An 18143-nucleotide genomic window follows, 5' to 3' on the forward strand; every position below is an offset into this window, starting at 1 on the left:
TCAGGACAATCTCCTTTCAGTTCTTTTCCTTATGTGTGCATGGCTAGTTTTCAGATAATCCTTACAAGTACCTTGAGTTCTTTAGCAGACTCATTCAGAACTATTAACTAGACTGGAAAGATGTAATGTTACTATTAAATAAAACATTGACTTCTACTGAGACAAGCAGCATTACAAGCTGCTATTACATTTGGAGATGAATATCATATTGTTAATTTTAGAAGGCCTGAAGACAGGCAGACAGCGGAACAAACAGCCCAAGGGGTTGCTACACAAGATCCCTACTGGCCTACCAACCAGACGGGAGATTGGAATAGGAGGTATCTTCAGGTATGCATTCTTGAAGGTCTAAGAAGGAGAAATACTAAGCCCTTCATTTAGTTTAAATTGTTGGCTATTCAGCAGGAGAAAAATAAAAAATCCCCTGCCTTCTTAGGTCATTTACAAGTGGCATTAATAAAATATACATCCCCAGCTCTTGATTCAATCAGGACAGATTTTTTTAAAAGACAGATTATTCTTTTTTATTATTTTTTTTTAAAGACAGATTTTTTTTTTTTTTTGGCGGAACCAGGGATTGAACTCAGGCTCTTGCGCTTGCCAGGGAAGCGCTTATTCCACTGAGCCATCTCCCCAGCCCAAAGACAGATTATTCTTAAAGATAAGTTTATTACCCAGTCAGCCTCACATATTAGAAAAAAATTAAAATGATGGATTTTGCTCCAGATAAGCTCACTTGATATTTTAGTAAAGATTGCTTCCAATGGGCATGGTGACACATGCCTACAATCCCAGCATTTGGGAAGCTGAGGCAGAAGGACCACCATGAGTCTGAGGCCAACCTATACTACATAGTGAGACCCTGTTTCAAAAAACAAGATTGTTTCCTCAGTATTTTACAATTGAGAGCAGGAAGAGGACAAGGGAAGAAAACAGAGGGCCCAAGAGAAAGCAGCAGCCTTAACAGAAACAGATGCTAGGTCTGATTCTCAGGACTCCAAGAAGAGCTCAATGAATAAATTCACCTGCTACCACTGCAAAAAGCCAGACCCCTTAAGATGAACTGTGACAAGAAGCCCTCTGGGCCATGCGCTGACTGCAAATCTGACCACTGAAAGTCAGATTGGCCTTTAAGGTGAAGGACCCAGGAATCAGACCCATTTTATCAACTGGTCCGGCAAAACTGAAGTGCCTTCTTCTTTTGGCCAGAATGTCATCTCCCTTGATAAGCCAGATAATCCTGACTAGAGAGGGAAAAAAACAGTCTATTGCTCGACACTGGTACATGTCTCTCTGGCCTGCTTTGCAACCTTGGCCTTCCTTCCAGCCAGCATGCCTCAGTGACTGGAGTCACTGCAGAGGAAGTAACTCCCTATTTCGTACAACTCTTAGGCTGTGACCAAAATGGTTTTTCTTCACTCCTTCCTTTATAGTTATGCCTGAAAAAACAATTCCCCTCCTATGGAGATTTTATCTTGTTTAAACACTGTAACATGTATGTACCCAGGTCAAGTACACTGCCTTCCCTGTATGGAGGCAAAAAATAAATCCTGAAGTATGGACATTGTCTATCACTTTCGCTGTGCTGGAGGCCACAATCATCAGGAAAGACCAAAAAAATGAATGAGACCCTGAAAAGACATCTTTGCAAAACTGCTCAGGAAATGCACCTACAATGGCCCCACCTACTACTTTTAGCTCTTATCAAAATAAGAAATACAGCTCACATTCTAGGCCTCAGTCTATTTGAGGTGCCTTACAGGTGCCCTTTTCTAATTCATGCTTTTCTCCTTGAAAGAGAAGCAGATGCCTACTAAAAGATGACTCCTCACTGACTAACTTCCAGCAGATTTTTCAACAGCTAATGGAAGCTCAGCCTAAAGAGAAAGGAAATTCCATATTCCAACCTGGAGACATAGTACTGGGAAAGTCTTTCCCCTCATCATCTCCTTCCCTAGGACCAAATTGGGAAGGATCATGCACTGTGATCCTGTCAACTCCACCTAGAGCTGTCAAGGTAGCAGACATGAATTCATGGTTACATCATGCCCTTGGAACCAGGCACTGTCACTGAATGTGAACCATCAACCAAATACTCCTGTGAACCTACAGAAGATTTAAAATGTGTATTCAAGAAGAAAACAAAATCTTCAGGTAAGTGATCTAAGATGTTACTCTTAGCCCTTTTACTAATTATTTTCCACTCAAAGTAGACAGCAATTTCTTTCTAGTGTGGGCATAGGAATCTTGCTGGATATATGGCCTGCTCCCCTTGACAAGTACATCAGGACTTCCTTGGTGGCTATCACCACTCCTTGCTACACTTAAAACAAACACAGAGAGACAGAGAGAGAGACAGAGACAGAGAGAGAGAGAGAGAGAGAGAGAGAGAGAGAGAGAGAGAGGAATTACCCTCACCTCAACCTCCTGAAATAATCAAAATTAAGAGCCTGCTGAGTAGTAACCTTCCAAAATTGTCCTTGCTTATACCTATAGGTCAAATGTGTACACATACATAACATTTGTTTTCACAAAAATATCATTATATGCTTATTCTACAGTATTTTTGCTTAATTGTATATGTATATAATTCATATATTTACATTGTAACAGTACACACATATATTGAACAAAATACAATGAATTTTTTTATCCTTTTAATTTTGCTTTGCTGAAACAAAATCTCAAAAACTAGCATGCTGTACCAGGTGGAGTGGTGCACAACTGTAATCCCAGCACTCAGGAGGCTGAGGCAGGAGGATTACTATGAGTTCAAGGCCAGTCTGGGTTACATAGCAAATTCAAGGACAGCCTCAACTATATAGCAAGAATCTGTCTCAAATAAAAGCTAGCGCACTAGTACATGCCTGTAATACCAACAGTCAGGCTAATGCAGAAGGATACCTGCAAGTCTGTGGCCAGCCTGGAGCACATAGTGAGTGCAAGACCACTTTATCTCAGAAAAAAGTGGGAAGAAAGAGGAAGAGAGGAAGAGGAAAAGGAATGACCAACTTATTATCTTTGGGAGATGTGATCAAAATCTCAGTGAGTAGTGCTATATTACACGGCCTCCCAAGTTCTGGCTTTATACCACATGCACCACTACGTCCTGGTTCAGATATTATTTTAATGAAACCAAGCGAACACCCACACACAAGAATGTGTGCTTCGGTCTGGGGTTATCGTTCAGCGGCACAAGAACCTGCCTGATACACACAAGGTCCTGAGTTTGATTCCCAATACAAAATAAATAAATAAATAAATAAATAGATAAATAAATAGATAAATAAATAAATAAGACACTGGTACAGCAGAGAAACCGCTGAGAACGGTAAGAATCGCAGTTTCCCCGCTGGGAAAGCAAATAAGTGAACGCGACTCCTAAGCACGCACGCGCGGCCCCCTGCTTGCCATAGGCAACACCCGAGCGTGCGGCGCACGCGAGCCCAGCCGGCGTCTCTGAGCACGCGTGGGGGAGACGAAAGGGCACGCCGCGTGCGCGCGCGCAATCGTTTCCACGTCGGCGCGGGCGGGGATTCCTAAACCAGACCCAAGGCTCCTTTGCCCCGCCCGCCTCTCGTCAGCTTCCGGGATCTTCCCACCCTTAGCAAGACCAGCGAGAGGACACCGCCTGCGCCTAGAGCAGCCCACCCAGGAGCGCGGTGCGCGAACGGGCGAGGGAAGCTGCGCGCTGCTACGGTGTCCTCCGCCGAGACGTTCGAAAGGCGGGTGAGTGGCTGCACCGTGGTCCCGATCCCAGTCGCACCCCGTAATAGCTGCACCACCACCCCTTCTTAGGGAAGGCTTATGAGCTCCCTGCGGGGCGCCCCCGCTGGTGCAGGGGGAGGATGAGGGGGTGCTGTCCGAGAGCCGGAGACACGACTTTGGACCCTGAGTGGAACCCTGAGGTGACGAGGTCACCCTCTCCCTCTTCATTTTGCCATCTTCCCTTTGCCATAATCCGTCCCACTCACCTTCACCTAGGAGGGTGACTCTAAAAACCACTTGGGTAGTTTCTGTCTTATTTCCTTGTGCATTTTTTCTCTTCCGGGTAGTGTTAAGGTCCCTTGTGCTGTGCACAAAATATCCCATAATGTGTACCCCTACTGTTTCATTTTTTTTGAACACTTTTGGTGGGAAAAAAATCTTAGAATTATTTGTGTAAATGATTTTATGCGAAATTTGTAGACCTTTTCAGGGTTTTTTTTTTCCTTCCTGCGCTGGGGATTGAAAGCAGGCCCCCCCTTGCATACTAGAAAAGAATTCTACCAGTAAGCAGCATTTCCAGCCCTGATTTCTTCAATTTTGATCAATACTTTTGCAGCCAAGAGAAGTATCCTCATCAGAAAGAATCCCAAATGTACATAATCATAGTCAATTGAAAAGATGTGTGAGTTATATATTGGCCAGAGATGAATATTGTGCAATGTAAAATCCCAGAACCTTGCATAAGTTAATTTGGAACTACACCTGGCAATTCTGTTATTAAATTGGGCTTGTTTTATATCCCTTCTCTTTTCCTCTTAGGACTACGGAAAACCAACATCCTGCCTCTTTCACCATCCCCAACTCAGGAATTACATCTGCCAGTCTATTCCACACCTTCTACTGGTAGAAGTCAAAGTCCATTTCCTCTTCTTGTAGACACATGGTGATAGGATGCAAATGAAAACTGTGGTCAGGTTATTGGCAACTGTTTTACTCAACTTTCAATATGGGAGAAGCACTGTGTAGATTACTATTCTGCAATCAGAATACTATTAAACTACTCTAGTTCTGAGCCAATTCTATCACTGGCTAGCTCTGTGTATAAGTTTGTCAGTTCCTTAAATTCTATGGCACTTCCATTTCCCTAACTGTAAAATGAGACAAAGTGCATTAGTTCCTAAGGCCGCTTTCAACTTCAATAGACAATTAGCTCAGTTGAACTTTTTGTTGCTGTGGAGGTGGAGAGATAGGAAAATTGTAGTCTTTCCTAGAAAAAAATGTAGCATACAATTTTTGAGCAGTTGTACTTAATGGAAGCTTTTCTTTTATTTTTTTTTTCAGTGAAATGCATTTTTATTTATATTTCCCCTTCACTTAACACCAAGTGTATCTACATGTAGTAGGGAAGTCCCATATTGGGTAAAATTTTCTTTTTGTTTTCAGACTGCATTGGATGATAAATATGACCACGACTATTTTTCCCACATAAACAACAGCAAACATGCCCATCATTTCTAAAATCATTGAACAAATTAAATAAGTAAACTAAGATAAGGATATCACTTTTAGGTAAATAAAAGACAAGATATCAGTACACACACAAACACTTTCATAAGTTAGTGGTCATGTCTCTTGATCTTGAGCTCTATCATCTTCATATCTGAGGATGATGGCATTTATCAGCTAAGATTAAATTACTTGTCTAGTAAGGGATAAATAATGATATGGAAATAGGAATTTACAAAATATTTTAAAAATGGATATTATTCCATTGAGTAAAAAGTTATGTTCTAATTTTAAAAACAATAATCATAGTATCTTAGGCTCCACAGTAAAAGGGAAAGGAAGCAGGAAAAACAAAATTTTATTTAACCAGTTTAGTACATAGTTAAGTTACAAAATCATGAAAGTCAGAGATTGCAACCTGAAATGTTGGCAGGAATTAGGCAGGTAATAGAAATAATGAAAGGGAGTGTAGAGAATGCAGACCAAAAAAAAGAAAATGGAGACAAGCTAAGAACAGAGTTCACACCTCATTTAAAGGAAGTGGTGGGTGTGGACACTGTACTCAGCTCAGCACAGGGTGCTGTGATGGTAAGGCAGATCTTGTGATTAAAAAGACCTCTAAATCTAGATTTATAAAAAAAATTCAATTGTTTAATGCTGGGAATTAAGTAATTCTTGAAAACACTATGTTGCTTGAACAAAATGTACCTACTAGGTATGATTTCTCCTGAGATCTATCAGGTTCTGTCTTTACCTGCTAACCTGAATTGTAATATACTTTTCTTTCTTCCTGGGCTTGTAAAACACTGAGTGCTAAGTGTAAATGGCCACATGCTCGTGTAAAACAATAAGGAAATGACTCAATACTGTTCAGTATTTGGTAAATATATTAATGATAAAACTGTTGAAATTTACATTTTGGGGATAGAGTACATATTCAGAATAGCATGTGAGTTTGTTTCTAAAAAATAAGTGACATAAGAATGTAAATTTACTGATCCTACAACACTAGCTCATCAGGGGAAGAAAGGTGGTCTTTGTCTCTGTGTCTGTCATGGTCTCTGTCGCTGTCTCTGTGTCTGCCTGTCTATCTGTCCATCCTCTCTCTCTCTCTCTCTCTCTCTCTCTCTCTCTCTCTCTCTCTCTCTCTCTCTCTCACACACACACACACACACACACACACACACACACACACACACTGGATAACATTTATGCATCTGTACCTTTTTTTTTTTTGTGGAACCGGGGATTGAACTCATGCCCTTGCTCTTGCCAGGGAAGCGCTTATTCCACTGAGCCATCTCCCCAGCCCCTACATTTATGCATCTGTAGAATATATAATTGCCAATAGTATATCTGAAAGTCTAAGGTCTGTATCTTTACAGACTAATCTGGAAGCTTTACTATTAAATTTTAATTAAAATCAAAAGGTAGACTTGGGCACTTGTGGTTGTGCACACCTGTAATCCCAGTGTAGGAGGCTGAGGCAGTAAGATCGCTGTGAGTTTGAGGCCACCCTGAGCTGTAAAAAAAAAAGGCTTAGACTTTTCCCTTTTACTTGCTCAAAGAAAAAATGCCTTTTGAGGGAATAAAAAAATGGTCATTAATGGTGCCCACATATGCCTGTATCAACTCATCTTTCATCATTTATGATGGGCTTTTATTACATTAGTAGTTGGGGTACTATATTAGAAACCACTCAATCTTAGCAATGAAAGTGTTAAGTATTAAAATATATAATATTCAAGGAACAATTTAGATGTATTCAAAACAACTAAACCCATTACCAGTTATATAAAGCAGGTTGAAAGAGAAATGTCAGTACAGATACCACTAGCAATTTGTCATTAATAGGTGGTTTTATCTGTTCAGTTTAAAGCCTTATATGGGGCCAGAGAGATAGCTCAGAGGCATAAGCATCTACCTGGCAAGCGCAAGGACCAAAGTTCAATCCCCAGCCCCACATAACACGTGGTCTCAGCCAGGATCCCGGGGGTGCCATCTCTACTGGATACCTGGGTGTGGTGACACAGGCCTGTAATCTCAGCACTTGGGAGGTTGAGACAGGAGGATCTTTGTGGACTAGAGACCAACCTGGGAGCTACAAAAGTGAGCACAAGACCAGCCCAAACTGCAAAGAGATCCTGTCTCCAAAAAAAAAAAAAAAAAAAAGATAAAAGCCTTTTTTCTAAAATGCATTTGTTGCCAGGGTGGTGGCTCATACCTGTGATCCCATCACTCAGGAGATTGAGGCAGGTGGATGGCTGTGAGTTCCAGGCCAACCTGGGATATAAAGTAACTTCAAGACCAGCCTCAACTATGTAGTGAAACCCAGTCACAAAAGATACAGATTTTTTTTGTCTTTTTGAGACAGGGTCTCATTATGCAGTTCAGGCTGGTCTTGAGCTCACTTTGTAGCCCAGTCTGGTCTCAAACTCACAACCATCCTCTTGCCTCAGCCTCTGGAGTTCTGGGATTACTGGTGTGTGCCACCACACCCAGCTACAATTTTTAATTGAAGTGCATTTGTTTGCAGAGGTATTTAAATAATATAGTGCAAACTTGTGTTACAAAGCACTATAGGGCCAGGGAGATAGCTCAGTGGCATAAGTGCCAGCCTAGCAAGCGCAAGGTCCTGAATTTGATCTCCAGTACCAAGAAAGAAAAAAGAGATAGTTTGTTCAAACACTTTAAAGAGAATGATGGACAACCTCTGACTTTGGTTTAAAGGGCTAGTGCTTTGACTTAGTACTTAATTAAGTCCTTGCAGATGAAATGCAGAACCTCCCCACAGCAAATTCTACTACACAGAGGAGCTTCTGCAGCATTATAATTTATCCTGGACAGTATCTGTTGGAAGATAGATTCTTGGCCAGGTGTGGTGGCATATCACTGTAATTGTAGCACTTGGGAGCCTGAGGCAGGAAGATTGCCACAACTGTAAGGCCAGCCTGTACTACATAGTAAGGCCCTGTCTCCTGTTTGCTCAGAGTGGCACTAGGTGCAACTACATTTTAAGCATAGGGACTTGAACAGAAACCAAGAAAAAAACTGTGTATAAGAAATACCAAATCAAATAGCTATACCAAGTATTTTAAGAGTTTTTGTTTTCTTTATAGGAGAAATGCTTTCTGAAAGCAGTTCATTTTTGAAGGGTGTGATGCTTGGAAGCATTTTCTATGCTTTGATCGCTATGTTAGGACACATTAAGATTGGTCATGGAAACAGAATGCACCACCATGAGCATCATCATCTTCAAGCTCCTAATAAAGAAGAGATCTTGAAAATTTCAGAGGATGAACGCATGGAGCTTAGTAGGAGCTTTCGTGTATACTGCATTATCCTTGTGAAACCTAAAGATGTGAGTCTTTGGGCTGCAGTGAAGGAGACTTGGACCAAACACTGTGACAAAGCAGAGTTCTTCAGCTCTGAAGATGTTAAAGTGTTTGAGTCAGTTAATATGGAAACAAATGACATGTGGCTAATGATGAGGAAAGCTTATAAATATGCCTTTGATAAGTATAGTGACCAGTACAACTGGTTCTTCCTTGCACGCCCCACTACATTTGCTATTATTGAAAATCTAAAGTACTTTTTGTTGAAAAAGGATCCATCACAACCTTTCTATATAGGCCACACTATAAAATCTGGAGACCTTGAATATGTGAGTGTGGAAGGAGGAATTGTCCTAAGTATAGACTCAATGAAAAGACTTAACAGCCTTCTGAATATCCCTGAAAAGTGTCCTGAACAGGGAGGAATGATTTGGAAGCTATCTGAAGATAAGCAGCTAGCCGTCTGCCTGAAGTACGCTGGAGTATTCGCAGAAAATGCAGAAGATGCTGAAGGAAAAGATGTATTTAATACCAAGTCCGTGGGACTTTTTATTAAAGAGGCAATGAGCAATCACCCCAACCAGGTAGTGGAAGGATGCTGTTCTGATATGGCTGTTACTTTTAATGGACTGACTCCTAATCAAATGCATGTGATGATGTATGGGGTATACCGTCTTAGGGCATTCGGACATACTTTCAGTGATGCGTTGATTTTCTTACCTCCAAACGGTTCTGACAATGACTGAGAAGTAGAAAAAGACCATGTATTTCATCATTGTATAAAATGTGGTATTTATAGTAATGACTACATCAACATAGGTATATTTCATTTCTAACCTGGTGGCATTGGTGTAATCATACATTAAAGTTTATTAGCATATTTTATAAATAAGGTGGCATTTCTTTACCTGAAAACACTTAAGAATGTTTTGGAAATGTTTTAAATATAATTTGCAAATAAAGCATATATTTATAAATATGTGATACAATCTAAATTATGAACATTAAAAATTGGTATGGCATGCTGTTTTGTAGATTGAGCAAAACATTTAACATGTCTTTTTAGCTTTTTAATATATACAAGTGAATCTCTAGCTGTGAGGGTTTTTTACTTTAATTACTTTATTCATTCATTCATTCATTTATTTATTTATTTGGTACAGGGTCTCGCTATGCGGCTGGGACTCTAGTGATCCTCCTGTCTCAGTGCTGGGATTACAGGTGTGTACCACCACTCCTGGTTCCAATGGCTCACTCAGCACATCTGGGCTTCCAGGACCAGCACTGCATGTGGTACAGGGGATCGAACCCAGGTCCTTGTGCTTGCCAGGCAGGTGCTTATACTGCTGAGGTATCTTCCCCAGCCTGCTGGGGTTTTTTTAATCAAAGTAAAACTTCAGCTCTATGTTGTTGTTTTCGTGTTTTGTTTCATTTTTTTATGAATTTAGGACAGGGTGTACAGGGTCCCACTACATAGATCGGACTTGTAGTGATTCTCCTGTTTTCAGCCTCCTAAGCGCTGGGATTACAGGTGAACTCTGCCACATCCAGTCTCAGTTACCATCTCAGCATGCCCCAGGGGCGGGGCCGGCACGGCATGCTGTGTTCTGCCTAAGCAGGCACTTTAGTCTGCTGAGCTATCTGGCCAGCCCAGCTCTGTGTTTATGTTCTCAGCCTCCCCAAGCGCCAATGGATTTGTTTTCTCAAAATATATAGCCTGTGGTCCCAGCACTCAGAAGGCTGAGGCAGGAGGATTACCACAAGGCTAAGACCCACCTGAACTACATAGTTCAAGGCCAGTCTGAACTACGTAGCAAAACTATCTCAAAGAGCTGGGTGTGGTGGCACACGTGTAATCCCAGCACTTGGGAAGCTGAGGCACAAGGATCCTTGCAAGTTCAAGACCAGTCTGGGCTACAAAGTGAGCTCAAGGCCAACTTGAACTGCATAGTGAGACTCTCAAAAAAACTAAATAAAAAAGGAAAAAACAGAAAAAAAGCAATTACAGTATTTCTAAACAGTGTTAAAGGAAATTGAATTCTATTACTGAGAGAAAAAGTGAAAATTATTTACAAAGATTAACTACTTTTCCTGGGATCTAAGTTAGTGGCATTCCTCAGCATACACAATTTCTTTGTACCCTGTTATGTAGGTAGTAAAATCAGACTGTGGACTCTAAAGAATATAATGTCATTTAATTCTGTTGTTTTAGAGTTAAACTCCAGACAGAAACTTAAGTAAGAGTGTGTTAGTTAAAATTTATTTATTCCTGCTGTTGAAATCTTTGAAAAACTTTTTTGGCCATTTGGCAGTTTAATTTACCTGAGTCTTACTTTGTTGAGACAAAATCTCACCATACAGATCCTGTTGGCCTTGAACTCACCATATAGCCCAGGCTAGCCTGGAACTCACAGAGATCCTCCTGCCTCAGCCTCCTGAGTAGGGGGATTATTAATGTGTGCCAGCATGGGTTTTCTTTGTTGTTTTTTTGTTTGTTTGTTTGTGGTACCGAGGATTGAGCTCAGGACCTTGTGCTTGCCAGGCAAGCACTTACTCTACTGTACTATCTCCCAGGCCCAAATTTTTTACTTTTATTTATTTGAACTCGTAGTGATACACTTGTGTTCAGCCTCTCAAGAGCTGGGATTACAGACGCACGCCACCATGCCCAGTCTCAATTGTCCTCTCAGGGCGCCCCTAGGGTGGGGCTGTCACTCTAGAGATGCAACCCTGGCCCTGCACTCTGCCTAAGCAGGCACTTTAGTCCGCTGAGCTATTTGGCTAGCCCTATACCAGCATGTTTGGCTTGAGTCTTTTTTTTTTTTTTTTTTTGTGGAACCGGGGATTGAACTCAGATCTTTGCGTTTGCCAGTCAAGCGCTTATCCTACTGAGCCATCTCCCTGGCCCCTTGAGTCTTTTTTTTAATGGTTCTAATTCTGATACTTCTCTCATGTCTTTGGTTGGCAAACTAACCTTGCCAGCCAAGCTGGATTGCTATACCATTTGCCTAATTCCACTGGTTACCAGAATCTTTACCCAGGGGCAGATAAATTGCTTCTGCCCTCAGGTGTGGAATTCTTGGAGCTTACTTCTATAATCTGGCTAGCTCTGCTGTATTGAGGCAGATGATGAGCCCCCATAGGGTCGGAGATCATGTCATTTTAGATATCAGTATGGATAGAATTGGCCTCATGATGCTAATGGTGTCCCACAGCATTAGCCAGCAGGAAAAAATAGTTCCTCAGGCAGGCTGGCCTTGGACTTTAACTTACTGATGCTCAGAGTAGTGTGCCAGATCCTTTAATTTCTGATCTTCTTCATTAGGACTTTGATTAAAATATTAATTGTAAAGAATAAAATCTCAAGCACTCTAATATGTAGTCTCAGGTACAGTTACTATAGACTGGATTATGTTGATAAACAGTGATAAACAGTATGTGAGTGAATACCAATATATTAATATTTTTCTATTGTGTCAACTTGCCCCAAACACTAAGACAGCCATTTATTTTTATAAATCAGTGTTATTATAAAATGTCTCAACTAATATGCTATTTGGATGTATAACTAGTCAGGTAGATAAAATCTGAATCAGTAATAAAGTGGTTTTAGTTAACAGTTAATCTCCATATATGCCAGTTAGCTTAATGTAGAAAAAAATACATTCAGTAGCCAAACACTAATTCAGCTCTAATTGGGCAAATGTAGAATTAATGAAAATTAAATGGAAGATCATGAATGATTATAATTTACATATGGCTAATGGCTGCCATAGTGGACATTGGTATAAGCAATCCAGAAGTGTCAGGTAACCCCTGCCAACCTCTGAGATGTAAATGACGGACAACCTGAGATTGTTCTAAAAGTTATATATATTTTTTCTGGTAGTCTTGAATGCAGCAGCCCCAAACCATCTTGCATGAGTTCATTTGCTGAAAATTCCTTCTCAAAATTAAAACATTAAGGTAGGCATAGTGGTGTATGTCAACATCAGATCTAGAGCAAAATATGTATTCAATTCTTTGGCTGTTTTCTTTCGATGTAAACATGTTTCTATGTATCAAAACTGATTTATGTATAATGCCCAGATTTTTCTTTATGCATTTAAATTCACCTATTGAGTTTTCTTAAAGTAGGGCACACCTATATTAAAGTTCCTAAAAGCGGAGTTTAGTGATGATATATCACTAATTTCCCCTTTCTTTTGTACAGGCTAACTTGAGTGCCTTAAATGCTTACCTGAGTGGTTATGCAAAGCGCATAAGTTTATAGAAGTTAAGTTTCTCTTGGCATACAAAGAATTTAAAAATATTTCTCAACCCTCCCCTCAGGTGTTCTCTACACTTTAACTTAATCACACTCAATTCCAACATCATCAAAGATAAAGTGCTATAGATCATTTAAAGAATAGTGAAAAATAAACTTAGTGGAAAACTATGAAGTGATAAAGTACTTATCTGGGATCTATGGTAATTTTTAATTCACCTTTATTAGGGTGGAGTCTAATTTTCTTTGAGTTCAATACTAGGCCTGGTACTTTGGAAAGAAAAAGAATCAGACTCATTATTTTGTCCAGAGTCAAACAATAATTTTTTGTAAACTTTGTAGAATAAGCCAAACCACAATTGATTAAATGCAGTAGTCCTTTTGTGTAAAACTTTGATTTGCTATTTCTTAAACTACATGATTTCCCTTTTAGTACTATTCATAGACTGCATGCAAGACTAACCACACTAGTTATGCTACTGCTTCAGTAAAGCCTGGGATTCTGAGGTGGCACAAACTGATAATCTCAGACGAGGCAGGAAGATAACAAATTCAATTCCAGCCTGAGCTACACAGTGGCAACCCTGTCTCCAAACAGAAGTCCTTGAAACTCTACACATTTTGACCAAGTGAGTGTCTGATAAGAGACATTCATCTAGGTACCCAAAGTGTTGAATAAGTGGAAATGTTCTAAAGAAACATTAGCCAGACACCATCTGAGGAAAGAAAAAAAAATTATCCCTGGCTTCCTGGAAGACTTGAATATTGGCACCAAAAATCCCCCCACAGACACCTTGTATTTACTAATGAGTGTTATCCAAGCATGTGAGTTACTTGTATAATTTTAAATTTTCTAGTAGCCATATTAAAAAAGTAAAAACAGGGCCGGCCAAATAGCTCAGTGGATTAAAGTGCCTGCAAGCAGGTGCAAGGGCCAGGGGTTTGATCCCTGGGCCTGCAGTGCCAGGCCCGCCCCCAGGGCGTGCTGAGAGGGCTATTGAGACTGGGCGTGGTAGCACGCGCCTGTAATTCCAGCACTTGGGAGGCTGTAAACAGGAGAATCACTATGAGTCCAATCTAGTAATGAGACCCTGAATACCTTGTAGAACCTTCCCTAAAATATATGTTAAAAAAAAGTAAAAACAAGGGCCAGAGCAAAGCACCTGCCGGGCAAATGTGAAGCCCTGAGTTCAAGTCTTGGTATCGAAAAGGGGAGGGGACTGCCAAAACAAAAATACAGATGAAATTAAATTAATAATATATTTAACCCAATATATCTAAAATATTATTTCAACATGCAGTCAATGGAAGTTTTAATTTTTTTATTGTCTGAATTCCAGTTTGTATTTTACAGTTACAGCACATCTCATTCAAAGCAATCACGTTTCCAGTGCTCGGCAGCCACATACCATGCTAACAGTTACCATGTTGTGCATCACAGATTGAACCAATTGCATAAATATGAATAGGAGAAAACGATTTTCTAAGAATTCTATTTATTTTTGTGGTTTTCTTGAATGCACTAGAAACTGCAACCTGACTCTTAGCAGGCCATTTGCATGAGTTCAGTCACTGTATCCTTCTTCTCAAAATAAATCATTACATTTGGAGCAAAATGTCTTACCTTTTCTCTTCATTATTTTTTATAATTTTTAATTTTTTTGAGACGGTCTGTGTAGCCCAGGCTGTCCTTGAACTCATGGTAATTCTCCTGTCTCAGCCTCCCAAGTGCTGAGATTACAGATGTGCGTCACCACACCCAGCTTCCCCTTAAATTCTAACTAAAACTGTCATTGATCTTAATGTTCACTAATTTTAGCTGGGCATGGTGGCACACACTTGTAATCCACTCAGGAGGCTGAGGCAGGAGGATTGCTGCAAGTTCAAAGTCAGGTTGGGCTAAATAGTTCAATGCCAGCATGAACTGCATAAGGAGGATGCAATGTGCCCAATCCACATATTCACTACTTTTCCCCCAACTACGTTCAAATGAAGTGGTAGTCTTGCCACTGCACTTCATTCACTACCATGTATCTTTTTTGTTTTGTTTTGTTTTGTTACCAGGGATTGAACTCCAAACCTTGAGCTCCTCAGTCAGGCATTATGCTACTGAGCTATCTCCCAGGCCCTACCACACATCATAACTACCCTTTGTTTATTTCTTTAAAGATACAACAAAGGCTTCCAAATGATCACAAATCACCTGACTTGAAGATGACTAAATACAAAATGTTCAGATCTCAGGACTGAGTCAACTTCTCAAAATTCTCCCAGTGTACTCTGCTGTTAAAGAGGGAAACACAAAATGATTTTGTCAGCTGCACAAGTGAGACACTCTGTGGGCATTGCTGGCATCTCATCAAATCCTGCCCACCTTTTCCTACTGGGGCACAAAGGCTTGCCAGTTTTTATCTCTCCGTAACGCATGGACAGTGGCTCAACTGTGGCCTAAGGTTAACATTTTATGAAATACACAGTTTTCTGGAGAACATAAGCTATGTAGTTCAGTAGACACAGGTCTAAATTCCAATCCTAGGGCTGGCTAAATAGCTCAGCAGATTAAAGCGCCTGCAAGCAGGCACAGGGGAGGGGTGTTCAATTCCTGGACCTGCTGTGCCGGCCCCACCCCCAGAGTGCACTGAGATGGCCATTGAGAGGCATAGTGGCACCCACCTGTAATCCCAGCTCTTGGAAGACTGTAAACAGGCGGGTCACTAGGAGTTCGATCTATGCAGTGAGACCCTGTAGACCCTGTCCTAAGATACAAAAAATAAAAATAAAAAATTCCTAAGGGCCGGGGATAAAGCTCAGTGGCATTAGCACCTGCCTGGCAAGTACAACGTCCTGAGTTCGATTCCTAGTAGTACAAAATTTTTAAAAATCCAATTCTGCAATTTATTAGGTACTGTATATATCTTTAGGTGAGTTATATAACCTTGCTAGGTCTTAATTTGTAAAGTAATAATTACAATCTGTCTCATGGAATCCATGAAGATTAAGCAAGATTGGTAACTAGAGCTTATTACAAATAGCACTCAGAGAATGTTCTTTTCCTCTCCTTCTTACTCATGTAAACAAGTTTAACTAGCACTCTAAACAGTTAAATATGTATCAGTCCTTTATACTAAATATTACAATACTGATGTGAATAACAGCTAGTATTGAATATCTGCATTTACCAGATAACTCAATAGCTTTAAGATAACATCTATACATTCAACATGTGTCTGGTGATAAAGCAGTTTTTCTTGAAACAACTTTTTTATAATAAATATTCTTACAGAGAAATTCATAAATTACTTCTGAGAACATTAGCTTAAGCAAGGCATGGTGGTGCATGCCTGTAATCCCAGTACTTGGGAAGCTGAGGCAGGAGGATCACTCCAAATGTAAGACCAGCCTGGTTTACTAAGTGAACTCAAGGCCAGCCTGAACTGCATAGCAAAACTCTATCTCAAAAAGCCAAAAACAGGCTGGGGAAATAGCTCAGTGGTCTAGGCACGTGTGTGACAAGTGCAAGGACCCCCAGTTCGATCCCCAGTGCGGCATGCCATGCAGGTCCCAGAACACGGGTGCACCATGCCAGCCACTGAAGCTGGGTATAGTGACACACCCAGTGCCAGGGAGGCTAAGACAGGAGGATCACTAGGAGTCTGAGCTGCATAGTGAGACCCTGTACCAAATAAATAAAAGATTTTTTTTTTGGTAGAACCAGGGATTTAATTCAGGCCCTTGTGCTTGCTAGGGAAGCACTTATTCCACTGAGCTATCTCCCTGGCCCTAAAAGATTTTTAAAAAGGAGAACATTGGCTTAAATCATCTTGTCCCTTGACGGCAAATTAGGTATTACTGGAACCCAAGTGCTCAAACTGATAATGGTTTCTATCTCCCCACACTTTCATCAAGGTATTTCTCCTAATATTAACAGAAAAAAAAACACCTCATAAGTGAAACTCCTGCATCTCAGTAAATGCATTTGGGTGTTTGGTACTTGAGAGAATTATGCCTGACAACACCTAGAGGCTAATGAGGTCATACACCACCTCGGACATTTTTGCATTCAAAAGTAAGAAAGCAAAATTACTTTGTGGACTCCTTACCAGGAATTTTATAAAATACAGAATTTTAATGTAGTCAGTCATATCAAATAAGTTCATACTAAGCACCCCAGTTTATGCTAACATTTCAGCCCCTATTTTTAAAATAATAAAGCAGTATCAGTGAGAAATATTTTACACTCATGTGTTGTTTGAAATCTATTTAGGAGAAATACCTAAATAGATATTCCACTAAAATGAAGCATTGATATTTTATATTCAAATATATTTCAAGTCAAATGTTCTTAAATATAAAATGTTTACACAAAGCAAATTATAAAAATAATTTAAATCATACAAAGCATACTTTTTCCTATGCTAATTAAGTCAACTTCTAAGAAAGTTATTTAGAGCCTACAGGAAAAAAAAACTCTTTATTCTGCCCAATCCAATACAGAAGTGTACAGAGTGAATTCCAGCTTGAAAACTGAATTTGAATGGAGCAGAATTTCAAGTGATAAAAATAGTAATCAGCCTAAATTGCATAGAATCTTTCAGATCGTGAGAAACTAAATATTTGTTAAAATACCAGTATGCAGAAAGAGAAACTTCTGGGCCTATAGACAGGGAAGCAACCCTAGAAGGATAGGATGGTGCTTTAAAAATCTGACTCAGAGTAAGCCAGGCATAGTGGCACATACCTGTAGTCCCAGCACTTGAGAGGCTGAGGCAGGAAGATCACCACAAATTTCAAGCCATCTGAGCTATACAGTGAGCTCAAGGATGTCCCAAACTACATAGTGAAACCTGGTCTCAACAAAATTGCCTCAGGAACATAGCTTGTACTAGCATTGGAAACGCCCTGGTTTCCATCACCAGTACTGCAAACCAATAAAACATTGGGCCGGGGAGATGGCTCAGGAGAATAAGCGCTTCCCTGGCAAGCGCAAGGGTCTAAGTTCAATCCCCGGTTCTGCCAAAAAGAAAACAATAAAACATTGCCTCAAATTTAACCTCATCCAATGACTCTTAATAGACCTTATCAAACCAATATGCAGTTACATCACAAAAACTTTTTTTTTTTTTTTGCGGAACCGGGGATTTGAACTCAGATCCTTGTGCTTGCCAGGGAAGTGCTTATTCTACTGAGTCATCTCCCACAAAATCTTAATGGTTTGTAAAATTCCAAGCCTCAGGACTTCACCATAAATCAGCATAGAGCACCCCAGACTTTAGAGGCAAAGAAAGTGTACCCTTTCAAAACATAAATTGCCAAGAATAAAAACAGGT

At 40.2% G+C, this 18143-nt stretch overlaps 1 protein-coding gene across 2 annotated transcripts; it reads left to right on the top strand.

Moving 5' to 3' along the window:
- Nucleotides 1-3578: 3578 nt before the first annotated feature.
- On the top strand, nucleotides 3579-9529 carry C1galt1c1 (C1GALT1 specific chaperone 1). 2 transcript variants are annotated; one of them, XM_023707927.1, is made up of 3 exons: nucleotides 3579-3729; nucleotides 4528-4611; nucleotides 8334-9529. In XM_023707927.1, exon 3 carries the CDS (start codon nucleotides 8339-8341, stop codon nucleotides 9293-9295), a length of 957 nt encoding a protein of 318 aa, XP_023563695.1. In that variant the 5' UTR covers nucleotides 3579-3729; nucleotides 4528-4611; nucleotides 8334-8338; the 3' UTR covers nucleotides 9296-9529. The 2 variants fall into 2 exon arrangements, with proteins under 2 accessions (XP_023563695.1, XP_004647713.1); XM_004647656.3 differs by lacking the exon at nucleotides 4528-4611.
- Nucleotides 9530-18143: the final 8614 nt, after the last annotated feature.

Source organism: Octodon degus, unplaced genomic scaffold (assembly GCF_000260255.1).
Source record: "Octodon degus isolate 3935 unplaced genomic scaffold, OctDeg1.0 scaffold00319, whole genome shotgun sequence".
NCBI lineage: Eukaryota > Metazoa > Chordata > Mammalia > Rodentia > Octodontidae > Octodon > Octodon degus.